General features: G+C 44.6%; 3 protein-coding genes across 5 annotated transcripts in view; 2 read left to right on the top strand and 1 right to left on the bottom strand.

Annotated features, from left to right (window-relative positions):
• The first annotated feature begins 32 nt into the window (after window positions 1–32).
• Window positions 33–1,014, top strand: TMEM88 (transmembrane protein 88). Its single transcript, XM_061176699.1, has 2 exons — window positions 33–281; window positions 402–1,014. Exons 1-2 carry the CDS (start codon window positions 72–74, stop codon window positions 669–671), a joined length of 480 nt encoding a protein of 159 aa, XP_061032682.1. The 5' UTR covers window positions 33–71; the 3' UTR covers window positions 672–1,014.
• A 693-nt stretch (window positions 1,015–1,707) lies between these two features.
• Window positions 1,708–23,550, bottom strand: part of NAA38 (N-alpha-acetyltransferase 38, NatC auxiliary subunit) — a 24,165-nt gene continuing 2,322 nt past the window's right edge. The window contains exons 3-5 of one of the 3 annotated variants that reach the window (XM_061175714.1): window positions 2,390–2,747; window positions 2,022–2,205; window positions 1,708–1,867 (exon numbers count right to left, since the gene is read on the bottom strand). In XM_061175714.1, coding sequence (XP_061031697.1) covers window positions 1,755–1,867; window positions 2,022–2,205; window positions 2,390–2,470 — 378 coding nt within the window. In that variant the 5' untranslated portion in view covers window positions 2,471–2,747 and the 3' untranslated portion in view covers window positions 1,708–1,754. Of the gene's footprint in view, window positions 1,868–2,021; window positions 2,748–23,550 lie in introns of all 3 variants that reach the window. The other 2 variants (XM_061175711.1, XM_061175712.1) reach the window with 2 other exon arrangements.
• On the top strand, window positions 3,000–4,694 carry LOC133080239 (cytochrome b5 domain-containing protein 1). Its single transcript, XM_061176119.1, has 4 exons — window positions 3,000–3,310; window positions 3,409–3,485; window positions 3,616–3,834; window positions 4,441–4,694. The coding sequence occupies exons 1-4, from the start codon at window positions 3,151–3,153 to the stop codon at window positions 4,669–4,671; spliced, it is 687 nt and encodes a 228-aa protein (XP_061032102.1). The 5' UTR covers window positions 3,000–3,150; the 3' UTR covers window positions 4,672–4,694.

Raw genomic sequence — 23,550 nt, 5'->3', positions numbered from 1 at the left:
TGGGCCGGGGGGAGGGGCAGGAAAGAGGGCTATAAGGGCCGTGGCCCAGGCGGGAGGGAGCCAGGCGGGCCATGGCGGATGTCCCCGGGGCGCAGCGACCGGTTCCCGGCGGCGGCCCAGAGCCCCGGGACCCCCTGGATTGCTGGGCCTGCGCTGTGCTGGTCACCGCCCAGAATCTGCTGGTGGCTGCCTTCAATCTTCTCCTGCTGGCGCTGGTGCTGGGGACCATCCTGCTGCCCGCTGTCACCATGCTAGGCTTTGGCTTCCTCTGCCACTCCCAGGTGAGCGTGCGTCCCGCGGTGGGCGTGTGGGTGTCTGGTGACGGTGGCGGTGGGGTCTGTGGGCCACAACCTCTCCCGGGGCTGTTTGGCTTGGGCCTCATGCCTCTTCTCCTCCCACAGTTCTTGCGCTCCCAGGCACCCCCTTGCACCGCGCACCTGCGGGACCCGGGCTTCACAGCCTTGCTGGTCACCGGATTCCTGCTCCTCGTGCCGCTGCTCGTGCTTGCCCTGGCCAGCTACCGCCGCCTCTGCCTGCGCCTCCGCCTGGCCGATTGCCTCGTGCCTTACAGCCGAGCCCTCTATCGGCGCCGGCGCACCCCGCAGCCGCGGCAAACCCGGTCCTCGCCAGGGCCCCAGGCCGTTCCAACATCAGGAAAGGTCTGGGTCTGAGGACCCTCGAGTCAAGAACAACCCCGAGGAGTGCCCTCTCTCCCGGTTGGCCCAAGGACTTGAAGCCCGGGGCTCTCCCGACCTACCCTGTCCCCTATCCTGCCTAAGCCGGGTCCCAGCATCCTCTTGAGGAACAGAACGGCAGCATCTGTGGACCCAATTCTGGTGAAAATTCGCCAGACCCCGGAAAACCCACTTTCCCCTCTCTACCCATGTCTGAATCCTGAACATCTGGGCTGGACCCTGCATCCCCCACCCCCCTGTGAATAGGACAACTGAACCTCGGTGGTGCGCTGGTGCCCTCCTTTTCCGGTGCTGCTCCTAGTATTTACGGGCTGTGGGGTGGGGTGGGGTGGGGTGGGTGAGGTTGGAGGGGAAGGAGTCATCACACATCAATAAAGAATTAATGAACCGAACGCGATCCTGGGATCCTGTGAACAGAAGGGCGGCACAAATACTATCAATCACTCCTGCAACGTGCCTAGGAGCAGGAAACAACATGCGGGTGGGGGGGTGGGGCGTGGCTCTACTGCGCAGACCGGAGCATCCTTCAGCCTCCTGGGAAGGAGGCCTTCCTTCCCTTATCGCATTAGGCCGTTCTTCCTGGCCAGACCCCAGAGCTCTGTCCCTGTCACCTCCTCATCATAGAGTGGAGGGAGCCCAGCCTCTGTAGCCTGCCCTGCTCCCCTTGGGGACCTGAGCCTGTTCTCTGACCCCAGCTTAGAGGAACTCGGTGTTGCCAGGCCGGAGAGAGAAACAATGGGCCTTCCGGAGCAGGATGACACCCCCTCCCGCCACAATTCTGGAGCAGCTGCGTGGGAGGGAAGATGGAGGGGCCCATCCTGGGGCCTGTGGATCCGAAGCTCAGCCTGTCCCCCATCCCCACCCCGAACCTGAGGGAACCTTTGGCAGTCCTGGACGTCCAGGTTGTGGAAGGAGGGTTGAGAGTGCTCCCGACCTCAGAGAAACCTATTCCTCTAGGGATGAGGTGTGCAATTCCTGTCCCAGGAACCCAGCTACACACAGACACAAGCCACGTCGGTTACAGATTTAATGAAGTCTGAAAGGCATGCGCGATCGTGTTCAGAGATAGGGAGGCCCCGCCAGGCTCTCTCTCTGCACCTCAATAGAAACGATGTGGTGTCCAGGTACCATGGCCAGGCCCAGCACACGGGGTTCCCCGGCAGAGAAGGAATCTGGAAAGAAGAGTCAGAGCATCAGAGAGGCAGGCCAGCGTCGGCCCCGCCCCTTCTGAGCCACGACTTCTAGTCCCAGAAAATAAGGGGTGCAGCCAGGCACTTAAGGGGAAATGCTTTGCGTGAGGCTCCACCGCATTCCCCGGGCACTGACCCGACGGCTTGAGGAACTCCTGCGCCGAGCCCAGGATAACATTGCAGTCGCGGTCGGTGCAGAGGAAGCAACCGACCAGTGTCCGTCCATCTGTCATACGAATGCGCATAGTCTTGTTGAGCAGCGCCTCCAGCTGCTGCCTAGCGCGCGTAGCCGGTGAGTCCTCGCGCTCCCCATCTGAGTCCTGCGCGGGGCGGGACAGGCGCTCAGACCGCGCCGCCCCGGCTGCTGCCCGCCCGCGGAACCACAGCTCCCGACAGCCCGCGGGGCGCTCACACGAAGCCCAGAGGCTGCCGGGAGCTGCAGTTCCCCCTCCGTCCCCCCATCTTGCTCCCCGACGGCCCCTCAATCCCAGAACCCGAGCTAACCCCTGCGCTGGAGCTGCTTTGACGCCGGCTGCAACAGCCATTCTCCTCTCGTAGCAGCATGGTCGGTCCAGCTGCGGCCATTTGTTCCCGGGCCTCCTCCAGGCCCTTCAACTTCCTAAGAACCTTTCGGGTCCGGTGGTCTGAGATCTCGCGAGCGCTCCCGACCTGCTTTCTTTCGCGAGATCACCTCTCCTCCTCCTCCTCCTCCTCCTCCTCCTCCTCTTCGTCTCCGGCAACTGCAGAAGTCTCGCGAGCTTCTATTTCGGCGCTGCGGCTCACTGAGGCCTATTACGCTGGATGTACCAAGATATCGCGAGAAATTTTCACCTCTAGTTTCTTACACATCCTTTAAGGAACCCTGGAATTTAGCGAGAATACCTTTTTTCATAATCACACTCCTCCCCTCCCTTGTTTTTCTGCCTCGCGAGATAGTATGTCCTAAATACTCCCCGTAGCCTAGGCCACTGTGAGTGAAAACGGAGTGTGTTCTCTTTCCCGCGGAACTCCTGAGGACACAACTCAAATTACTTGAATGCCTGAATCGGACTACGTTTCCCGTGAGCACGCGCAGCCCACGCTCCTCCTCGCCCATACAGCGTTTGATCTCAGTGGACGGTGGCCGGAAAAGGACAATGGTTTCCATGTCAGCGGATAAACGCGCTCGCCTTAGCTTCCCGAACCAGAGGGAGGATGCAGCAGAGAATGAGTGCTGAAAACCGAGGAAGCAACTAAAGGAGTCGGTGACCGATAGAGCAAGAGCCATGCCACGCCGGGGCCTAGTGGCCGGGCCAGACTTTGAGTATTTTCAGCGTCGCTATTTCACGCCGGCCGAGGTGGCCCAACATAACCAGCCGGAAGACCTCTGGGTGTCTTACCTGGGAAACGTGTACAACCTAACGCCGTTGGCACAGGAGTACAAGGGTAAGGGCCACACTTTGGCCCAGCGTCGAGGGTGTGTTTGGGGGGGGGGGTGCTTGGTTTTTGGATGGCTAGCATTGACGGCAGCTGCTCCTTCCCAGGAGACCTGCTGCTGAAACCCATCGTGGAAGTTGCGGGCCAGGACATCAGTCACTGGTTTGATCCAGACACCAGAGACGTGAGTTCTGCTGGAACCTGGGGTTGGGGGGAGGGGCACTGGAGAGCGGGATGAAGAGGAAAAGCAGAGGCTAAACAGAGCCCGAGATAGTGACTGCTCCGACCCTCCTCCCCCAAACCCTGCTTAAAAGATCCGCAAGCACGTAGATCCGCTGACCGGTTCCCTGAGATACCGCACCCCGTGGGGCCGCTTTCTGCACGTGCCGCCTCAGCTGCCCCGTTCGGACTGGGCCAATGATTTCGGGAAGCCTTGGTGGCAGGGGTCGCGTTACGAGATGGGGCGGCTGTCCGCCAAGACCCGGAATATCCGCATCATTAACACGCTCACGTCGCAAGAGCACACTCTGGAGGTGAGAACTGGTGCCTGGGGGCAGGTTAGAGGGAACCGAGAATCCCAGCAAATCTCCAAGCAGATCTGCAGGCCAGCAGCTCTCCACGACCGGTGGGAGCTGTATTTTCTTTCCTTTTAGGGGTAACCGAGGAAAGAAGACCACCTACGTCCCCAGGGTTGGGAATTAAAGGTGTGGCTGGGCCACAGGGTACAAGAGACTTTTTCTTAAGCCCAGGGTGACAGTTTGTGCACCTTAGTGATGGTTGTCCTCGGAAGCTCTTACATGCTGTGTTTTTGTACAGCAATTGCAACTGGGCTCTCTTATTAGTCTACTCTATTGTAGGGATGAGGTGAGGGGGCCGTGACTTTAGGGCTATTTGTTTATTGCAAGTGGCTGCCATAAAGGCAGGTAGGATTTGGGGGCCATTCGTTGCATGCTGGAGCTCCAACTTTATTTCTGGGACTGTGGAGTGCCTTAAGCTGCTCTCTGCCAAGGGAGGCACTCTGATCCCAGCTTTGGGCTCCTGGCCTTTGCTTGGGGTGTGTGTGTGTGTGTGTGTGTGTGTGTGTGTGTGTTTGCTCGTTCAACCCACAATTCTGGGTGGGGTGCTTTCATGTTCTCCAGGTGGGGGCCCTGGAATCAATGTGGGAAATCCTACACCGCTATCTCCTCTATAATGCACATGCTGCCAGCTACACATGGAAATATGAAGGGAAGAACCTGAACATGGATTATACCCTGGAAGAGAATGGTATCCGGGATGAGGAGGAAGAATTTGATTATCTCAATATGGACAGTACACTCTACACACCTGCAGTACTGCTGTACTTCAGTGATGACCTCACAGAGCTATAGAAAGGGAGATGTATGCTCATGTAGGCTCAAGACATATTTTGAGTTTAGCTGTTTCTGTGACCTGTAGGAAAAGAGGTGGGGATGGGGCGGGGAGGGCGGTACCTGGACCTAGACCTCCATTCTACTCTGGGAGCTGGCCTGAGGTTCCCATGCCCTACTGAAGTGTAAAGGTCCTATTCCTCGGGTTAGTTACAATTTACTCTGAGAAAGTTAGGAAGAATGCTAGAAGTGAATTAATTTTTAGGAATGATACAAGAAAATAAAGTATCTTAGATCATGGAGATGTAGAAGAAGATAGTCAGATAGAGCTCAGGCAGAACTTTTCGATAGTAAGAGAAAGAGAAGTCCTACACAGGGGTGAGGGATGGAAGAACTTTTCTGGCAATGATGGAAATGGGATGGCTGCAGGAAGATGGGATTTACAAAGACAGGAATAGGAAATGTCTATCACTGGCCATATAAAACTGGCTAATCTCTCTTCTGAATAGTATTTGGCAGCTGAAACCCAAGAGGAACAAAGGAAGTGAATGGTCAACAGGTAATTCAGGCTAGATATTATGCTATGTGCTTTATACACCTCATTTAATACAACTATCCATAAGACAGATACCATTACCACTATTTTACAGATAAATCTTCTGAAGCTTAGTAAGATTTAATAGCACAAAAGGCACACTACTTAGTAACCAGATTGCAAACCCAGGTCTCCCCAATTCCAAAGTCTATGTTCTTCTCAATGTCCAGGCTCACTGCACAAGGGGAACCTATAGGCCTATTGTGTAGTCAGCCGTGGTGTTGTGCTTTTTTGTTTTGTTTTTTTAGTTATTGTCTTTGGAAGGGACTTAGCAGAGTTCTGCAGTGGTAGAGAGGACACAGGGAAGGCCAAGTGTCAGCTGAGTAATAGCTATTGAGGCTACTTCATGGTTAATCCCGTAGCAAAACTTTCCTCTGACTTTTCTGAGGCAAAGAGGTGGGTATATACTGATTCCAGGAAAATTAGAGTGGGAAAGGGCTCTTGGATTGGGACACTTTAGAAGGGGGAGCAAAAAGGAGGCAACAGCATGTATATTCATGATGGGCCTGTGCCTCTGAGGGGAAGACGAGGAAGACAGGGTCGACTTTGCCAGATGGTGACTCTACAAGAAGGGGCTTGACAGAGGTGACGTAAAGAGAGGAGCTAATTAAGTCAGAAAACTCCTGGTGTTCAAAAGAGAACAACCATGGAGGGCAGTGGCCAGATTTGGTCCCCTATGACCTAAGGAGGGAAGGGGAATGAGAATCACAGGTGAATTTCTTGACAGTAGCAGGCAGAAAAGAAGCAGGGAGATGTTAGTGCATCTTCGTGGAAGGTGGCGCCCTATGAGACACTGGGTAGGCTGCAGAAGAATGTGCTGAGGGGCTGACTGTGAACGGCATGGACAGAGGTGGAGACATCTGTATCCACCTGCAGTTGTTTCATGTGTATCTTGTTTGCTCAATTAAACCCTAAACTATTTGAGAACCAAAGCTATGCTGTTGCTGTAACCCCAGCCTCAGGGCCTGTGCCTATGGGATCTGCCCAAACTCGTCCCTCTTCCAGGGTTTCCTACTTTAGTACCGCTCGCCAGAAACACATCCCTTTCCTCACACACCCAGTCACTCTCCAAGTAGATTCTATCTCCTAAACATCTCTGGAATCCATCTTCTTTTCTCGAAGCTGCTATCATCCCCTCTGGTCTGGACTGCTGCGATAACTTCCTAACCAGTCCTCCCATTTCCTCTTCTGTCCTCCACACACAGCAGAGTGAGCTCTGAAAAACAAACCTAAACATCTAACTTTCCTCCTTCAGATTCCTCAGTGGCTTCCAGCTGCTTTTGGAATCAAGTGCTAAATCCAAAGACCTTGCATATATCAGCCTCTACCTTGCATCACCCCTCTTTGTTCACTGGCTTTGTGTTCACTAAAGGTTTTCTTGCCTCAGAGCCGGCACACAGGCTGTTCTCTCTGCTTACAACACTCTTCCATTTCCCACCTTGCTAATCATATGTGTTTCTTCCTCACAGAGACTTTTCTGATTTCTCGATGCAGGTCAGGACTTTCTGTTAAATTTCAGAGCACTTATTACAATAGTAATGTTAAAATTATGGATGTAATTGGCTGGCTGGCTGCTAGATTGTAAGCTCATTGAGGGCAGAGATCGTGTCCATCTTGTTCACTGCTGTGTTCCCAGTGTTGGGCACACAGTTGCTGCTCAATAAATTTTGACTGAATGAACTCAAATGTTAAGTGAATTCCTCTGCCTCTAGTTAACTAGTGGATGGGATGTTGTGTCCTGGGGGAGCAAGGTGGGACCAAAAAATGGGATGTCTGGATCCTATGCTGTCATCTCTATCCACGGGTTTCTCTTTCCTTGTTCGCCATAGATCCAAGACCAAAAATTACTCCATAGAGGTTCTTCCTCTCACCAGATTTTTGGGGCAATCGACCTGTCTTTTCTCTATATGGCCACCAGGTGGCTGTAGTCTCCTACAGAGTGAAGGAAAAGGGGCCCGGATGAGGGAAAACACTTCCAAGTTCTAAACAGGTTAGGATTAAAGGTAGCCTGTGGAAACGTACAGGTGAGAGGGAAGGATCAGAAAAAAAGGGAAAACAACATGGGCACTATTCTATTAGCATTAGGTTTATTCCTATTTTTAATTTTTTCCATAAGCACATGCCAGGAAAGGAGTGTAGTTTGAGAAATAAAACTCACGGGATAGGACAAGTAAGGGGTCTGATTACAGGTGTGGGTATGTACAGGGTGAGGCACAGAACTATGGAAGGAATAAAGATCACAAATTTTTAAGATAATAGAGTATGTTCATTTATTCTTAGAGGGTTTTGTTTTGTTTGTATAAAGCTTTCTACTAGGCACTACCTTGGTTCTCTAAATATCCAAGACTGGATATTTGCATGAGTATGTAAATAATGCCTCGTCCTAAAACCTAGGAAGTAAATAGAACATGACTGTAGGTCCTTTGGTAATGATCTCTTCCATTTTGTAGGGAGGTCGGGTGGTGGGTGGCATATTGAAAGGAACGTTGCCTGCCCTCAGTAAATCATAGCAGCTTCAAAGAACTCAATTTGCAAATATTTCCCACAAGGCTCAGTCACTATATGCACGTATAATTTGGGGTCATAAAAAGGTGTTAAGTTCTTTGCAGGAAGCTTGCTCACTCAATGGGCTAAAACATACACACATGAAAAGGTAAATGAAAATAGTACATGGTAAAGGACCAAATTATGGTACAGAAAAAGTTTCCACCTTCATGGCAAATCACAACTGGGTTCTTAACCTGGGCCTCCAGAAATGACTTCTAAATACTGTGTGTGTGTGTGTGTGTGTGTGCAGATGTGTATTATCTTGGAGAAGGGTGCTGTAATTTCCATCAGTCTCAAAATGGCCCAAACCCCTGCCCCTGAAATAGTACACACACAAGCACAATAATAAAGACCCTCAAAAGTAAAATATCAAAGGTGACAATACGATGTGGTTCCTGGATTCCTGGCACCTGCCTCAATGGTCTACTTCAACCTGATACACCTGTGTTCCCATGGCAGCAATTCCTAAAACTTTAAGCCTTGGGGCTAAGTTTATAACTAGTCTGAAACATTTTACTGCCCCAAATTCTGATCTGGACATACCTTGGAGCTGAGTGAGGGGATCTATCATTTGGACTTGGGACCATAACACCGAGTCATGACATCAGGATAAGGTTAATGTACCCAGTCCCCACAGCTGAGTTTAGATAAACCACATAGATGTGTTGATAATGGGAGAACAGCCACTTTATGATGGAGCAGCAAGAGTGCATGGAGGCTTAGCTGTAGAGAAAGCAGACAATCTGAAACCTGAATGATCTTGGAAGTCAAAGATTAAGCATTCAAAATACAAATAGATATGCAGTCCAAGTACTGGGAAACACTCACACACACAAAAGCTGGTGGATGAATAAGTGAACTGAGGCCATTAAAATGGGATCAGGGGTCAAGAAGGTTGAGACAAGGAACAATATGGATGAGACACTGCTAGAATTAAGTCCCTTTCTTACTGGGAGCAGCCCAGCTCCCGCCCTTTGGGAGCTTAATGTTTAGTGGGAACTTGGGCATCCAGTTTCAATCATCTGACTTAATCATCTCTGTATCCCCAACAGCCATATAATGTCTGGCATAGAGTGGCAATAAATACATCGTTGTTTCAGGAATGAATGGTAAATGTAACCCCCACTACTTGAAATACGTGAACTCAGGAGTCAAATATATTCAGATACTGTGGTGTCCCTTGCTACTTGCCCACTCTCACTATTTGAAGAGAGCAGAAGAGATCTGGATAGTGAGTGACACTTGTGCTGATAAATTCTTCCAGTCCTCCTAGAGAACAGTAAGGAGGAGGAAATATTTCCTTGCCCTTAATGAACAGCCTATAGGAGTAGATATTACTCTACCACAGTGTATCAGGTGAGAATGTATTTGGCTGTAAGTAACAGAAGGCTGAGCTGGGGCTTAACTATAAAGGGTTAAATTTTCTCACATAATGAGAGAGTTTGTGGTGTAGTGACTCCACTAGATAGATAGTTCATCAACATCACAGGTTGCTCCTGTTTTTGTCTTCATGATTATCTCCTTTTTGGTTGCTCTACTTCCTGTCTGTATTGTGGGCAGGAAAGAGGAAGAGGGGAAGGATGAAAGGGCAGTGCCTAAATCAAAGCAAAAAATTTTCCCAGACATCCTTAGCAGAACTCTGACTACGTCTCATTGATAGGACATGTATTACACAATGACCCTTAGCTGCAAGGGAGTCTGGGACAGTATTTTGTATTGACATCCACAACAAAAGCAGGCACCACTACTGTGGAATGAGAAGGGATACTGGATAGGAACTAGTGATGTCTTCCACAAGAAGTGTGAAAGTGCTATTCATCCATTCATTAACAAAAAAAGTTATTAATAAGCACTTTGTGCCAGGTACTGTTCCAGGTACTGGGGATACAGCAGTGAATGAGACAGGCAAGGTTCCTGCATTACTGGGACTTATACTCTGGTGGGATAAAAAAACATGTAGACAAGATCATTTCAGATAGTGCTAAAAGCTCTATATTATGTATGTGTATATACACATATACATATATGAACACATATACATATGTATATATATATATACACACACACACACACACACAAATACCAAAAGTACTATAAAGACAAAGAAACAGAATTACAAGAGACAGTGATGGTTGAATGATCAGAGACTTGCCTGAGATAATCACAAAGACTGATCTGTATCACCTGTAGATCTGCATTTACCTGCATTAATCACTTAATCATCATAACAAACTTAAAATACTGTTTTTACTTACACTGAAGAAAGAAGGAGACTGAAGCACAGAGAGGTTAAGTAACTTGCCAAAGGTCATACTAAGTAGCAAAGGTGGGCTTTGAAACAAGACAGTCATAGGCCACCCACTTAACCACTGAGTGGCATCACCTCCCTGCATGACAAACATAGGCTGCTGTTCTAGTCACCTACTGCTGCTTAACAAAACCATCCCAAGACTTAAGTGGCTTCAAACAACCACCATCATTTATTTTGCTAATGAGTCTGTAATTTGGGCAGGGTTCAGTGGGGACAGCTCATTTCCATTCCAAAAGGCGTCAACTGGGTGGGTTACTAGAAGCTGGAGAATTCACTTTCAAAATGGCTCACTCAATGGCTGGCAAGTTGATGCTGTCTACGGATTCTTCTCCATGAAGACCCATTCTCAGGGCAGCTTGGGCTTCCTCATAGCATGGTAGCTGGGTTCCAAGAGCAAGTGTCCCAAGAGAACCAGGAGGAGCCTCAAGCACCTTTTTTTTTTTTAGACTTAGTCACCTTGCTTTTTTTTTTTTTTTAACATCTTTATTGGAGTATAATTGCTTTACAATGGTGTGTTAGTTTCCGCTTTATAACAAAGTGTATCAGTTATACATATACATATGTTCCCATATCTCTTCCCTCTTGCATCTCCCTCCCTCCCACCCTCAAGCACCTTTTATAACCTCACCTCAAATCCAAGGGGAAGGAACTAGACCTCACTTTTCCGTGGGAAGAGTGTCAAAGTCACACTGTAATAAGAGCATGCTGGATGTAAGTTGCTATCGTGGCCATTTCTGGAAAATACAATTGACCACAGATGCACTGGAGGCAAAAGCAGGGATATCCAATCAGTCTCGGGTAGGAGGGGACTGCTGAGTCTTTCTTGAAAACGAGTTGGAATCCTGGCCCCACCATCCATTTATTCAATTCATTAACCTAATACTGAGCATCTGCTATGTATCAGGAACAATTCTGGACTCTGTGAATACACTAAATAAGAAGACATAATTTCTGCCCTCAAGGAGCTTACAGGTTAGTGGGAGATTCAGAGAAGTTTGTGAGCCTCTTTTCACCTTGCTTCTACTTATATAAAGCAGCCAAGGGAAGTTTTGTTTGCTTTTTTGTTTTTTGTTTTTAATTGGAGTATAGTTGATTTACAATGTTGTGTTAGTTTCAGGTGTACAGCAAAGTGGATCAGTTATGCATAGACATATATCCACTCTTTTTTAGCTTCTTTTCCCATACAGGTCATTACAGAGTACTGAGTAGAGCTCCCTGTGCTCTACAGTAGGTCCTTAAGGGGAAGCTTTTAAAGTTCCCCTGTTTAAAGTCTTCAAAGGCTTCCAACTCCTCTTTAGAGGACATAGGACACCCTTACTCTTGTCCACAAGGTCCTGCATGATTTGCCTCTTCCAGTCTCTTCTTTTTTTTATTTTTAATTTATTTTATTGAAGTATAGTTGATTGACAATGTTATGTTAATTTCTACTATACAGTGATTCAGTTATATATGTGTATGTGTATATATATATATATATATATACACATATATATATACACATATACACACACATTCTTTTTCATCTTCTTTTCCATTATCATTTATTACAGGATATTGAATATAGTTCCCTGTGCTATACAGTAGGACCTTGTCTTTTGTCCATTCCATTTATAATAATTTGCATCTGCTAATCCAAAACACCCAATCCATCCTTTCCCCCCTGCCCAAGCCCCTTCTTTATCTCCCTGTTGGCCTTTCAGTTTCTGACACTCCCGCAAGCTCCTTTCTGCCAGGGCCTTCTCACATGCTGTTCCTCTGCATGGGACACTCCACCCTCCACTCATCACCTGGCCAACTCCTGCCCCTTAAAGGCTTTGCTTAAATGTCACTTTCTCAGAGAAATGCCTTGGGAATATCTAAACCCAGTCTGGGGAGATCAGGGAAGGCTTTCTAGAGAACATCATCTCAAGCTGAGACCGGCAGGACGAGGAGGAGGTAGCCAAGGGAAGAAGTGAGAGAGGGTAAGGAGGAAGAGTAAACAGCATGAGCAGCGCATAGTTTGGCAGTGAGAGTGTGTGGAGAGCTCAGACGCAGAAGGAAGTGCAGAACGGTAAAGCCAAGAGGAGATGGGAGGCCTGAAGAGGGTGGGCAGTGAGAGACATTGAGGCCAGACCAGGTCCTGCGAGACTTTGTAAATCAGGTTTTTCTTTTTAATTGAGATATAGTTCACATACTATAAAATTCACTCTTTTAAAGTGTACAATTCAAGGTTAAGGGTTTTATAAGGAGAATGTCACGATCAGAATTGCATTTTTGAAAGATGACTTGACTACAATGTCAAGAGAGAATGGATCGGAGGGGAGAAAAAGAGAGGAGAGAGTGGAGACAGGGAGACTGATGCTATTGTAGCAGTCCAGGAAAGAGATGAAGGTGGCCGGAATGAGGTTAGTTAGTGGCAGTGGAGATCAGAGAAGATAAACTGAAGTTAAGAGAGAATTACACAACTCAATAATTTATTGGGAGGGAGTCTGAGGCAGAGGGAGGAGTCAAGGATGACACCCAAGTTTCTGGCCTGGGTGGAGGATGATGAGTCCACTGACAGAGGAGGGAAATGCTTGGAAGAAGAGTTTCATGGGGAAGGAAGATGATGTGTTTTTAGTTAGCTATCTGAAGTAACTCCAGGACATGGAAATACAGATGTCCAGATCTTACCAGATATGTGGTACGAGATCCTGAATAGAGCTCTCAGCTAGAGTTAAAGGTTTGGGAATTACCCTCAGTGAGTAACTGTCAACCAAAGTCAAGGACGAGATCACCTCAAGAATAAAGTGTGATCTACATGCAAGGCCTGGGAGGAACAATACCTAAGGGAGGGGAGGAGAAGGAGACTCAGAAGTACGAGCCAAAGTGGTGAGAGAGACCCTGGAAAGTGGTGCCAGGGAAGCCAAAGAGAGAGTATTTGAGAGGAGGGAATGGTAAACAGTGTGAAATGTCACATAGTCAAGTAAGGTGAGGACTTGAGCATCCACAGATTTAGTGAACAGCACAACAGTGGTGTGTTAGAGAAGTCAGACAGTAGATGGATGAGGTATGAATGAGGTCTTCACAGAAGAAATCCAGCTGCAGAGGGAGGAGTTTTCTGGCTTTGTAACTATGCACAGAATACTTTTCTTCTTTTAGATTCCATTTCTTCAATCACAAAATATGAACAATAGAAGTAAGGATTCACTAAGGACAACAGGCATAAACCAGGACATGGTCACTTAAAAAGAAGCTACCTTACATTGTTGTTGAGAAGATTAAATATAAGGTATGGGGAAATGCCCAGCAGTACAAAAGGTCCTTGGGACAGGCACTCGAAATTTTTAGTTTTCTTCCCTTTCCTTGTGCTAGCCATTCTTTATTTAGTAATGAATGCGTCCCTTGGGATTTCCTGAGATTCCACACTATTCGGCATCCAGGGAACATCTGTCACGATTAGGAAATTAGTAGACCGTATCTGAGACTAACATTTGGTTTCTAACCTAACAACAGTGTTTGTGCCTCTATTGGGAGAAGTGAGTATAGTAAAATGTGGTTTGTTTCATATCATACTAGAGTTGAGCTTATTTAAATAAAGCAGGGGAAAGCAAGGAAATGGGGCAACTATTGGGAACAAGAATAACTAAAGTCAGCCCTTTGCTCCTTCAGTTTAAGGTGTTATTCATAACCCAGGTTGTCAATCCTCTCACCTTACAAGCATCTTAAGTGAATCTCTCTGAAGTGAGAAATGGCTAATAGTAAACGTGACTGTTTAGAACACTAGCTACCAACTATCAAGCGCCTTATAGCCAGTGCTTTATGTAAGTTAGCTCAAAATCTTCACTACAACCATGTGAGGTAGGCATTAATATCCCTGTTTGACAGATAAGGGAGCTAAGACTTGAGGGATAAGTTGCTTGCCCAGGGTTACTGTTAGTAAGTGGCAGAACTTGGATTTCAGGTGCTACCTGAATCCAGAGCTCAAACTCTTCCTCTGACGGAGGCAGTGAATAACTTCATTACTTGGCTCTGGAATACATTTTAGGAGTTATATAGTTTGGGAATATAGCACCTTTTTAAAAAAATCAGTCAATTTTAATTTACTAATCATATCCAATTTAGTCTGAAATTAACTCTCCCAATCCAGAGAGCTAGGTGGGGAAAGGGCCCACGAGCAAGCAAAGGGGCAGGAGGATGACAGCTTGGGGTTCACCAGGAAAGGTGTCAGGGCAGTTCTGCTGAAATAACCAGGGCTTAACAGTAGGTGGAAAGCAAGGTATTCTGGCTGGCCAGTCAGTGAAAACCTATTAAGAAATTGTTAAAAGGCAATGTCAAAGGGGAAAAAAAATGTTTGGTTTTTGCCATTTTGTATAGGACTGTTATATTGTTTCCATCATAGTGGTCAATCAAAGCAGGTCTAAAAGAAACTGGGAGGGAATTCCCTGGCGGTCCAGTGGTTGGGACTCTGCTTTCACTGCCGAGGGCGCAGGTTCAATCCCTGGTTGAGGAACTAAGATCCTGCATGCGTCGCAGCCTGGCCCAAAACTGGAAAAAGACAAAGATAACAATTTGGGGCTAAATCTTCCTTTTCTTCTTCTTTTTTTTTTTTGGTCACACTGACCAGACCCTAACCCCTGCATTGGGAGCGCAGAGTCTTAACCACTGGACCGCCAGGGAAATCCCTTCCTTTTCTTCTTAAGGTATCCCCTTTACTCAATGAATAGCAAAGGAAAGGATTTAGCTAAAAGGCAGCAACAGAAGTAAGTATGAGCAGATGTGAGATCACAGACTCACACGGATCACAAAGACTATTTCAAGAAGGGGGTGTTCAAGTTAAGAACTCAGAAATTTCCTCTTAATTCAGTAACCAGGTTGTTGGTCATCTTGTGAAAGCAGTTTCTGTAGAGAGGCTGGGCAGAGGGTTGGAAAATGAGTAGGCAAGTAAAGCAGACTGAGTGTAAACAATTCTTTCAAGAAGCGTGGCTGTGAGTGGGCACAGCGAGGTAGGGTGGCAGCTTAGGGGTCCAGAGTGTCTCTTTTAAAGTTGGGGAGATTTGAGTACATTTAAATGTGGTTGTGAAGCAGCAAGTAGGATGGGAGATAAAGGAGAGTTAGGGGATCACTGTTAACCATTACACCCTGAGAAGGTGGCAAGGCTGGGAGCCAGAGCCCAAGTGTAGGTATTAGCTTGGGACAGGATAGGAGGGAGGAAAGGACAAATATGAATACAGTTAAATATGTAGTCTTAGTGTCAGTATTTCAAGGGAGTTCTCATCTGATGATCTGTCTCCTAGAGGGAGACGATAAGATGTTCTACTGAAGCATTAGGTGGAGGAGGTTTGAGGAATTCGAGGAAGGTTTGAAAAAGTCACCATGGAGAACTGAAAGGAAGCTGACTAGGAAAAAGGATTTCTGAGCAGGGACACTAATCTGGAGTGGTCATGGTGTTCCTGACACCACGTGGTCATGCAAAGTGCTCCTGAGTGTAAACAGACAGCCGAAGTGATCCAAGGTTGGGGGTTTGCAAGAGGTAAATAAAGAGGGTGCTGAGACGCAGGCAGCAGAGTGGCTGAAATGACAGACCATGGAATCTAAGTTGGACAGGGAAGGAGGGGAGAACATGGTAGAGCTGATTAGGAGAAAATGGAAGAATTAAGGGATTACAGGGTCTCATGGGTCCAAGAATAGTGAATAAATGAGAAAGCTGGAAGGATAGAAAGCTGTAGCCAAAGTAGGAGGCTTGAATTTAATATTTCAGAAGAGGTAAGAATTTACTATTTCCTAGAGGTGGGAGAGAGAAGTGGAATGGTGAGAAAGGTCTCTGGTTACAGCATCGAGGGCAGGACTGAGCCAAGCGTCAGTCTTCAATGAATGAGGGGAATGATCGGGAGGAAAGCAGATGACAGCCAGGGAGACAAGTGGAGGGGTAAACAGCCGGACTGCTGGAGCCTTAAAGAAATAGGGGCTTTTCACACAAGATGAGAAACAACCTTGCAGAAAAAGAATTAGATTTCCTTCAGATATGAGGTCTGTACCTATGTTTATTTTCCATATTACTGTGTTTTAAACTTTTTGGGACTACCAAACTTGATGAACAAATGTTAGATACTATCTCCTGTTCTCTCTCTCTCCATATATTTTTAAGATTATTTTTTTAAACTTGAAAAGATTTTTAAATTTTCATTATAGAATATGTGTTACTTACAGAAAGTTCCAGGTAGAGAAGCATAAAGATGCAAAACAAAAATCACTCTTATTCCTATCACTCAGCAGAAACCAGTATTAACATTTTAACCACTTCCTTCTAGTATTTTCCTACATGGTTGTGATTATACTACATATATGGCTTTATATTGTTTTATGCAATTAACATTAGATCATAAGAATTTGCTCATGTCATTCTGTCAGTGTGGCAAAAGGTCAACAATCAGTAAATCCAGGTGAAGAGTATATGGGTATTCACTGTACTTCTTCAACTTTTCTGTAGGCTTGAAGTTTTTCAAAATTAAGAAGTTACAGGTGGGGGGGAGGGATAAATTAGGAGTTTGGGATTAACAGATACACACTATTATATATAAAATAGATAAACAACAAGGACCTACTGTATAACATAGGGAACTATATTCAGTATCTTGTAATAACCTATAATGGAAAAGAATCTGAAAAAGAATATATATATAAGTATATAACTGAATCACTTTGCTGTACACCTGAAACATTGTAAATCAACTGTACTTAAATTAAAAAGAAAAAAAAGTTACAGGTGGGAAGGGAACTAATCACAAAGAAAAAACAAGTGAATGATAACACAAGATTCAGGATACTGGTAGGGCAGGGGGCAGGAGAGGAATGTGAAATATGGAAGACCATTATGAGGCTTCAAAGATGTTACTAATGTTATATTTATTAAACCGATACTGAATACATGTGTTCATTTTAATATTCTTTGTGGTTGATGTATGTTATACATACTCTTTTGGACCTGTGAAATAGTTCTCAATAATAGATATAATTTTTTAAATTAAAAACCTCCTTTCTGGGCTTCCCTGGTGGCGCAGGGGTTCAGAATCTGCTTGCCAATGCAGCGTACACAGGTTCGAGCCCTGGTCCAGGAAGATCCCACGTGCCGTGGAGCAACTAAGCCCGTGTGCCACAACTACTGAGCCTGCGTGCCCTAGAGCCCATGAGCCACAACTACTGAGCCCGTGCGCCTAGAGCCCATGCTCTGCAACAAGAGAAGCCACTGCAATGAGAAGCCCGCGCACTGCAACAAAGAGTACCCCCACTCGCTGCAACTAGCCTGTGCGCAGTAACGAAGACCCAACGCAGCCAAAAATAAAATAAATTTATAAAAACAAACAAAACAAAAAAACCTCCTTTCTATCATGAACTTACCACTCCAGCTGTATGAGGTCCACATACTACTTGCTGAATAGTTTCTTACTCAACCTAAACTGCCCTTCTTCCTCCTCTCTGCTATATAGGTCTTATTTATGTTTTGGGGCCTACTTCAAGTACAACTACATATGAAAGTCCTTCAGTCCCCCTCCCCTCCCCTCCCTAAGAGCTCTCTTCTCTGAACTCTCAGATTTTTACAGCCCAAAGCAATCATCACTACCACATATCCTTAATTAACTTTTTTGTGTGTTTATTTCTGATCTCAAATGTCTCTCCTCCCTCCACCTAACTAATCCCTTGGTCACTAAAAAATTTTCAAGTTGCTTTAAAAGATGCACAATGAAAAACAATGAAAAAATATGTTTCCCTTCCCAGTGGCAATGACTACAGTTTCTTGTATATTCTTCCAGGAATATTCTATGGAAATTCACATTTTTTTTCCCTTTCATCAATGGTACCATATTATACATGCTCTTCTATAACTTTCCTTTCTTCCCTTCATATTTTAATTAGTTTTTAAACCAGAACCTCACTAATGTCCTCTAAAGTCTAACTACATTACACACATTGATTATACTTTGCTTCCATACTTTTCTCCTCAAAGAACGAGAAATTAGTGAGGAATGATTTCTTTAGAGAAATCACACTACTTTTTGTCCCATTTGGCTTCATTTGTTAATGTAATCATGAGGCTACATAAATTTGTTTACACAAGTAAATACTGTAAAAATTCAAAATTATCAGTAAAGCTAAATATCCCCCTTGACTATTATTTCCCAAAAGTAACCACTGTGACCAATTTGGTATGTATATGTCCAGAATTTTTAAAAGAAATTTATATACATATAAATGTATCTGTAGAAACACATAGTATTGTTTTTAGTTTCTCTGAACATAAATGATATAATGTATATACTGTTTTGCAGCATGCCTTTTTCCATTCAACAATATAGTAAAGAATCTTACTATGTAGATGTAACTCATTTTTCTTGACTGCTGTATAGTTTATTTAGTTATTCATTACTGTTGGAAATTTAGAGTGTTTCCAATTTTTTGCTATTACAGACAACGTTGTAATGAACATCTTTGTATGTGTCACCTCATGCACGAGTGTGATGACTATTTCTCTAGGGTAGATGATAAGAGGTGGAACTCTGTATCAGAAAACATGTAAGTTTAATAATGTACTAGATAAATTAAGTTGACCATTGCCAGTTCTGTAGTATAGCTGTTATAAATAAGTTATACATGTGACCATCAATTTTACGTATTAGTTCCTTTAAAACCCTAGGACATCCATTGACTTATAAGTCATTTAGTATATAGAACAAAGAACAGCAGACTAGAAATTGGAAGATACAGGTTCAAATTCCGGTTCTGTCCCTAACAACTAACTTGATCTTAGGCAATCCTTTCAACATCTGGGCCCCAGTTTCTGTACCTACAAAATTAGATTAAAGTGATGTTTCCTAAAATATGGTACCTATACCACTGGTAGCATGTAAGATGCTTTTATTTTTATTGACTTTTAATAATTATTTGTATTTTAAAATAAATCAGGAAAATTATAATTACCTTATCAAATCAAGGATTTATGGATATTATTTCTTAGTTATATAAAATTTGCTTTTTAAAGGACATTTGTTTAAGTTAAAGTGAATTGAAAAAGGAAAATAGTATGCATATAATAGTATAGGTGGCATGTAAATATGGCAAGTCATGACTATGATATATGAAGGACTGAGGTTTCTTACTTCATGAAATCTAGAAGAGGTTAGATTAAAGCAGTAGATCCCAGACTTTTAGATTACAGTGACCAGTAAAAAAAGTTAGTGATCAACATGGAGTTCCTGACTTTTTATTGCGCTAATTAATGACAATAAGAACAAAACCAAACCTATATACCCATCACCATTATTTAACAGAAAGATATTAAAAATATTATTTTGTAACTATAAAACAAGTACCTGTATGTTGAAAAATTTTCAAGTTGTACAGAAGTATAAAAACTCATTTTCTTTCTCCTTCTCTCTCCCTATAAAATCTATCATGGACATCCTTCTAACACAGATCTACCTCATTTTTAGAACATTTTAAATAAACATAATATATTGTTAAATACATTAGCATATATATACATATATATTACATATTTGTTTCATATAAATATAGCATATTACACATTTTATATAAAAATATATGAGAAATATATAATCTCAGAACAAAGGACAGAGCTCCCCAGGAAAGGACAGGTGGCAACCTTACTTAGCCATCTAAACACTGGTTTAGATGACCTTCTATCTCTAAAATTCCATGATTAAGCCTAGACAATCCTCAGCATTTACATGCTTTTCATTATTACCACTAACTTCTGTATTTCAAAAGATAACTAGGAATCTCTTTAACATCTCCTTCAGTAGAAAATCACAGACTGCAACGTGCTTTTTCAGTCCTTTGATCTTCTTGTTGCATGAGTTCATGCCTGTGCTCTATCAATCATTCTCACTGGTTCCCTATATCAGGGTTTTAACCTGGGCTCCATAGGTTTCAGGATAACATATGTGGTATTTTGTGTAGATACTGTTTTTCTGGAGGAAGGGGTTTATAACTTTCTATGATCCAAAAAAAAGGTTAGAAACTATAGCTTTGGATGTTTCTAGCTTTTGCTTTAAATAAATAATCTTATTATTGGCTTGGGAGTCCCTTACAATTTTTTTCTTGTTTTTTTTTTTTTGCAGCAGGGGTTGGCATCTAATTTCTGGTTTGCATTTGACAGCTGTATTCCTGAGTTCCTGTTCTCACTTTCTTAATGGTCTTCTCATTAAAAACAAAAAAATTCTCTCCTACCAATTAGTTATATGTTATTTTAATTTGTTATTTTATTTTTATTTTTTGAAGTACAGAAAGATAGAAAAAAGCAGAGTGGTGCCCACTTTGGAACTGACAGGCAGGGACACAGGCAGCTAGAGAGAGCAAGACACACAGGCACATATAAAAGGCCTCAGGACAGACAGAATAGACAGCTAAAAGAAACAGAGAGGAACCTGGAAACACAGAAGGAGAGACACAAGAACTGAGCACACAGAGAAGAAGCAAGGCAAAAAAACCCAGACAAGCTGGCAAGGAGAGAAAGGAGAATTAATGACAGAGAGACAGAGAGGCAGGCAAGATCACCAAGAGGGACGCAGACAAACAAACAGAAAGGGGGGGAGAGAGAGAAGGAAAGCAGACAGAGAAAGAAAACAATAAAGAAAGAAAGAAAACAAAGTGATAATAGCGTTTTATACTACACAGTGCATTATAATTTATAAAGTGCTATCACATACATTATTGCAGGCAGACAGGGAGAATCCAGCAGACAGATGGGGTGATGGAGGGATACAGGCCAATCAGACAGAAGAGAGGGAAGGTGGCCAATCAGAAAGAGAGGCTAGAATGGAGCCCAAGACAGACAGTTAAGAGGAAAGACAGAACCAAGAAAAGAGAAGTGAGAGAGGAAGAGAGGGAAAAAGAGGAGAGAGACAGAGATAGAGGCTGAAACAGTTAAATTCAGGAATACAGGCAGTGAAAAAGCAAAAATGAAAGAACAGTGCATTGTGTGTAAAAGTTTTATCATCATCTTTCTGAAGACACCTGGATAGAGGGTCTGTGCTTCCCCCAAGGAGTTATAACATCTCTAAGGTGGCATGTGAGAAGAGCCAGAAGGAAGGATGAAAAAGGGAGGAAGTTTTAGTAAGAAGCAGAGTTTTTTAGACTAGGAGGAAGACAAACTTCTTGGACAGGCCTAGGTCAATAGCCTAAGAGTACTGCTGAACCTAAAAGGATCTAGATTCATATTCCTTTAAAGAATTCATATAAACTGGGAAAAGCAGAGTGGGCCCCTATCTACTCCATGGGCATGTAAGCTCAGCTTACAAACCATCTGTACTTATTAATTGTTCCTATATTTACAAGGTATTTTTCAGTACTACCAGTGCTTTCATGGCTTTTCTCAATTAATACATAGTTCAGTGATGAAGAGACCAGCAATGGCATGTGGTCATCAGGACAACTCAAGACGCAGAGCAGAACAGGATATTAGGAGGGAGCACGCCCTTCCTAAGCACACCTCAGGTCCTGGTAGTAAAAGCGTGTAACTAGCAAGCAGTCAATCAAAAAGACAAGTACCATAAAACAGAATCAAAAAAACAAGAAGCAAGAAATGGCAAGCCCAGTGAAATAGGAAGGAGGACTGACAGACTGACAGGAAGAAGCATCCAGCAAAACTGGGAGAGAATTTGGAAGGAGTGCAGCAAAAAGCAATTAGACATATATGTGTAGACTCTTCTCTCGAACAAGATCCAAGAAATGTGTAGTGACTACCTCAGAGGAGAGGAAGTGGGGGGTAGGTGGGAGGCTTACTCTCATACAGGATAGTTTTAGTACTTTAAAAATTTTGTACCATGTGTATGCACCATCTATGTAAAAGCTGATAGAAAAAGGAGGAGAAAAAAAGCAAGCAGAGATGTGGACAGCAAGAGCCAGCCAGGCAGACAGATAGCAAAAAAGCAGAAAGACAAGGAGAGACTGGGAAAATGGCAAAAAGATTGAGGCAGGCAGACTGTGTGAGGGGCCATAAAGATAAAAAGAAAAAGAAAGAACTGAAACAGAGGCAAGCAGTGAGAGAAGGCAGGGTAGGGGATATGGCAAGAAGGCAGGTAAGACTTTGGAGCAAGGGGGTCACTGACAGGTCTGTGGTAGCGAGACTATCAGCATTGATGGGATGCTGGAATAGGGGAAGCCAAGGGAGAAAATGCTGATAAGCAGACACACTAAAAAGATACAAGCAGTAAACAGTGGGACAGCAGCAAGCAAGTAGAGTAGACAGGCAAGAAGACACACATAAAGGGAGGCCAGGAAAAAGCATGAACTAAATAGACACAAAGAAGAGAAGGAACAAGTAGAAGGCAAGATAAGAGGCAAACCAAGACAGGGAACCATGGTAGGGCCTGGAAGGTAGACAAACCAAGAGACGGAGACTAAAAAAGTGATAGAGACAGGCAGGCGGGGAGACAGATGGCTAGAGAGAGAGTGGTGGGCAAACAGCCAGAGAAGCAGACAGACAACCAGAGAGAGAAAGAGGCTGCCAGCCAGTCAGGGAGGAGCAGACAGGCAGGCAGGCAGGCAGACACCATAATAGGAGCAAGCAGGTAGAGAGGCAGGCGGAAACAAGGATAGAAGAAGAAAAATCAAGAGATCAGTAGGGAGAGAAAAGAGAACAGGAGATGCAGGCAGGCAGAGGGGGAGATGGACAAGAGGGAGGATCAGGCAAACTAACAGATCCATATGCAAAGCGCACTCGAGAGAATGATGAATGTTTGTACAGGGATGCACACAGCCACCTTTCGCCCCCCACACCTGCAGCTCATGGCACATGTGGCAGGCAGGCAGGCAGAGGCGCTCAGCACAGAGGGAGAGGGCGCAGCATGATGCGCAGGGCTGCCCACATGCACGTGGGGACACTCTTCCCAGACACACACAGAGAGGCCAGAAAGAGGGGGAGTCAGGCACACATGAGGAAGAGGCACACGCAGTCAGAGCCCGGAACACAGAAGTAAACAGAAAGAAGACAGAGATGGAAAGTCACTTAGAGGTGACAGAGCCTGAGAGTCAAGGGATGAGAAAGGACAGTCTCGGTAAAAAATACACACATACACAGAAGCCCATGTACAGAAAGAGTGGGATACCCAGATGAACTAGTACACAGGGACCGAGAAAGAGGACATAACAAAATCAAATGGAAGAGGAATAGGAGTTACACTCAGTACAGGAATGATATGGGAGCAGTAACAAGAGAACTCCAAAGTCCAGGTTAAGAAAAAGATGGAAATCAATGTTCAATAAAGAGCATTAGCTGGGGTTGGGGGGTGGCACATCAATAAAGAATATTTAAACCTTGTAAGCAAAAATATGCCCTGTCACTATTACTTTCTGGTTGCTGCCTACCTACCCCTCCTTCTTAAGGTACTCCCAAACCCTGCAGGGGCTGCTGGGTGGCTGGCAGCTATACTCAAGAGACAGAGAAATAACCCAGGAGAGAAATGATTCC

This window comes from Eubalaena glacialis, chromosome 19, assembly GCF_028564815.1.
Source record: "Eubalaena glacialis isolate mEubGla1 chromosome 19, mEubGla1.1.hap2.+ XY, whole genome shotgun sequence".
Classification (NCBI taxonomy): Eukaryota; Metazoa; Chordata; class Mammalia; order Artiodactyla; family Balaenidae; genus Eubalaena; species Eubalaena glacialis.
This window is presented reverse-complemented; position numbering and strand designations above follow the sequence as displayed.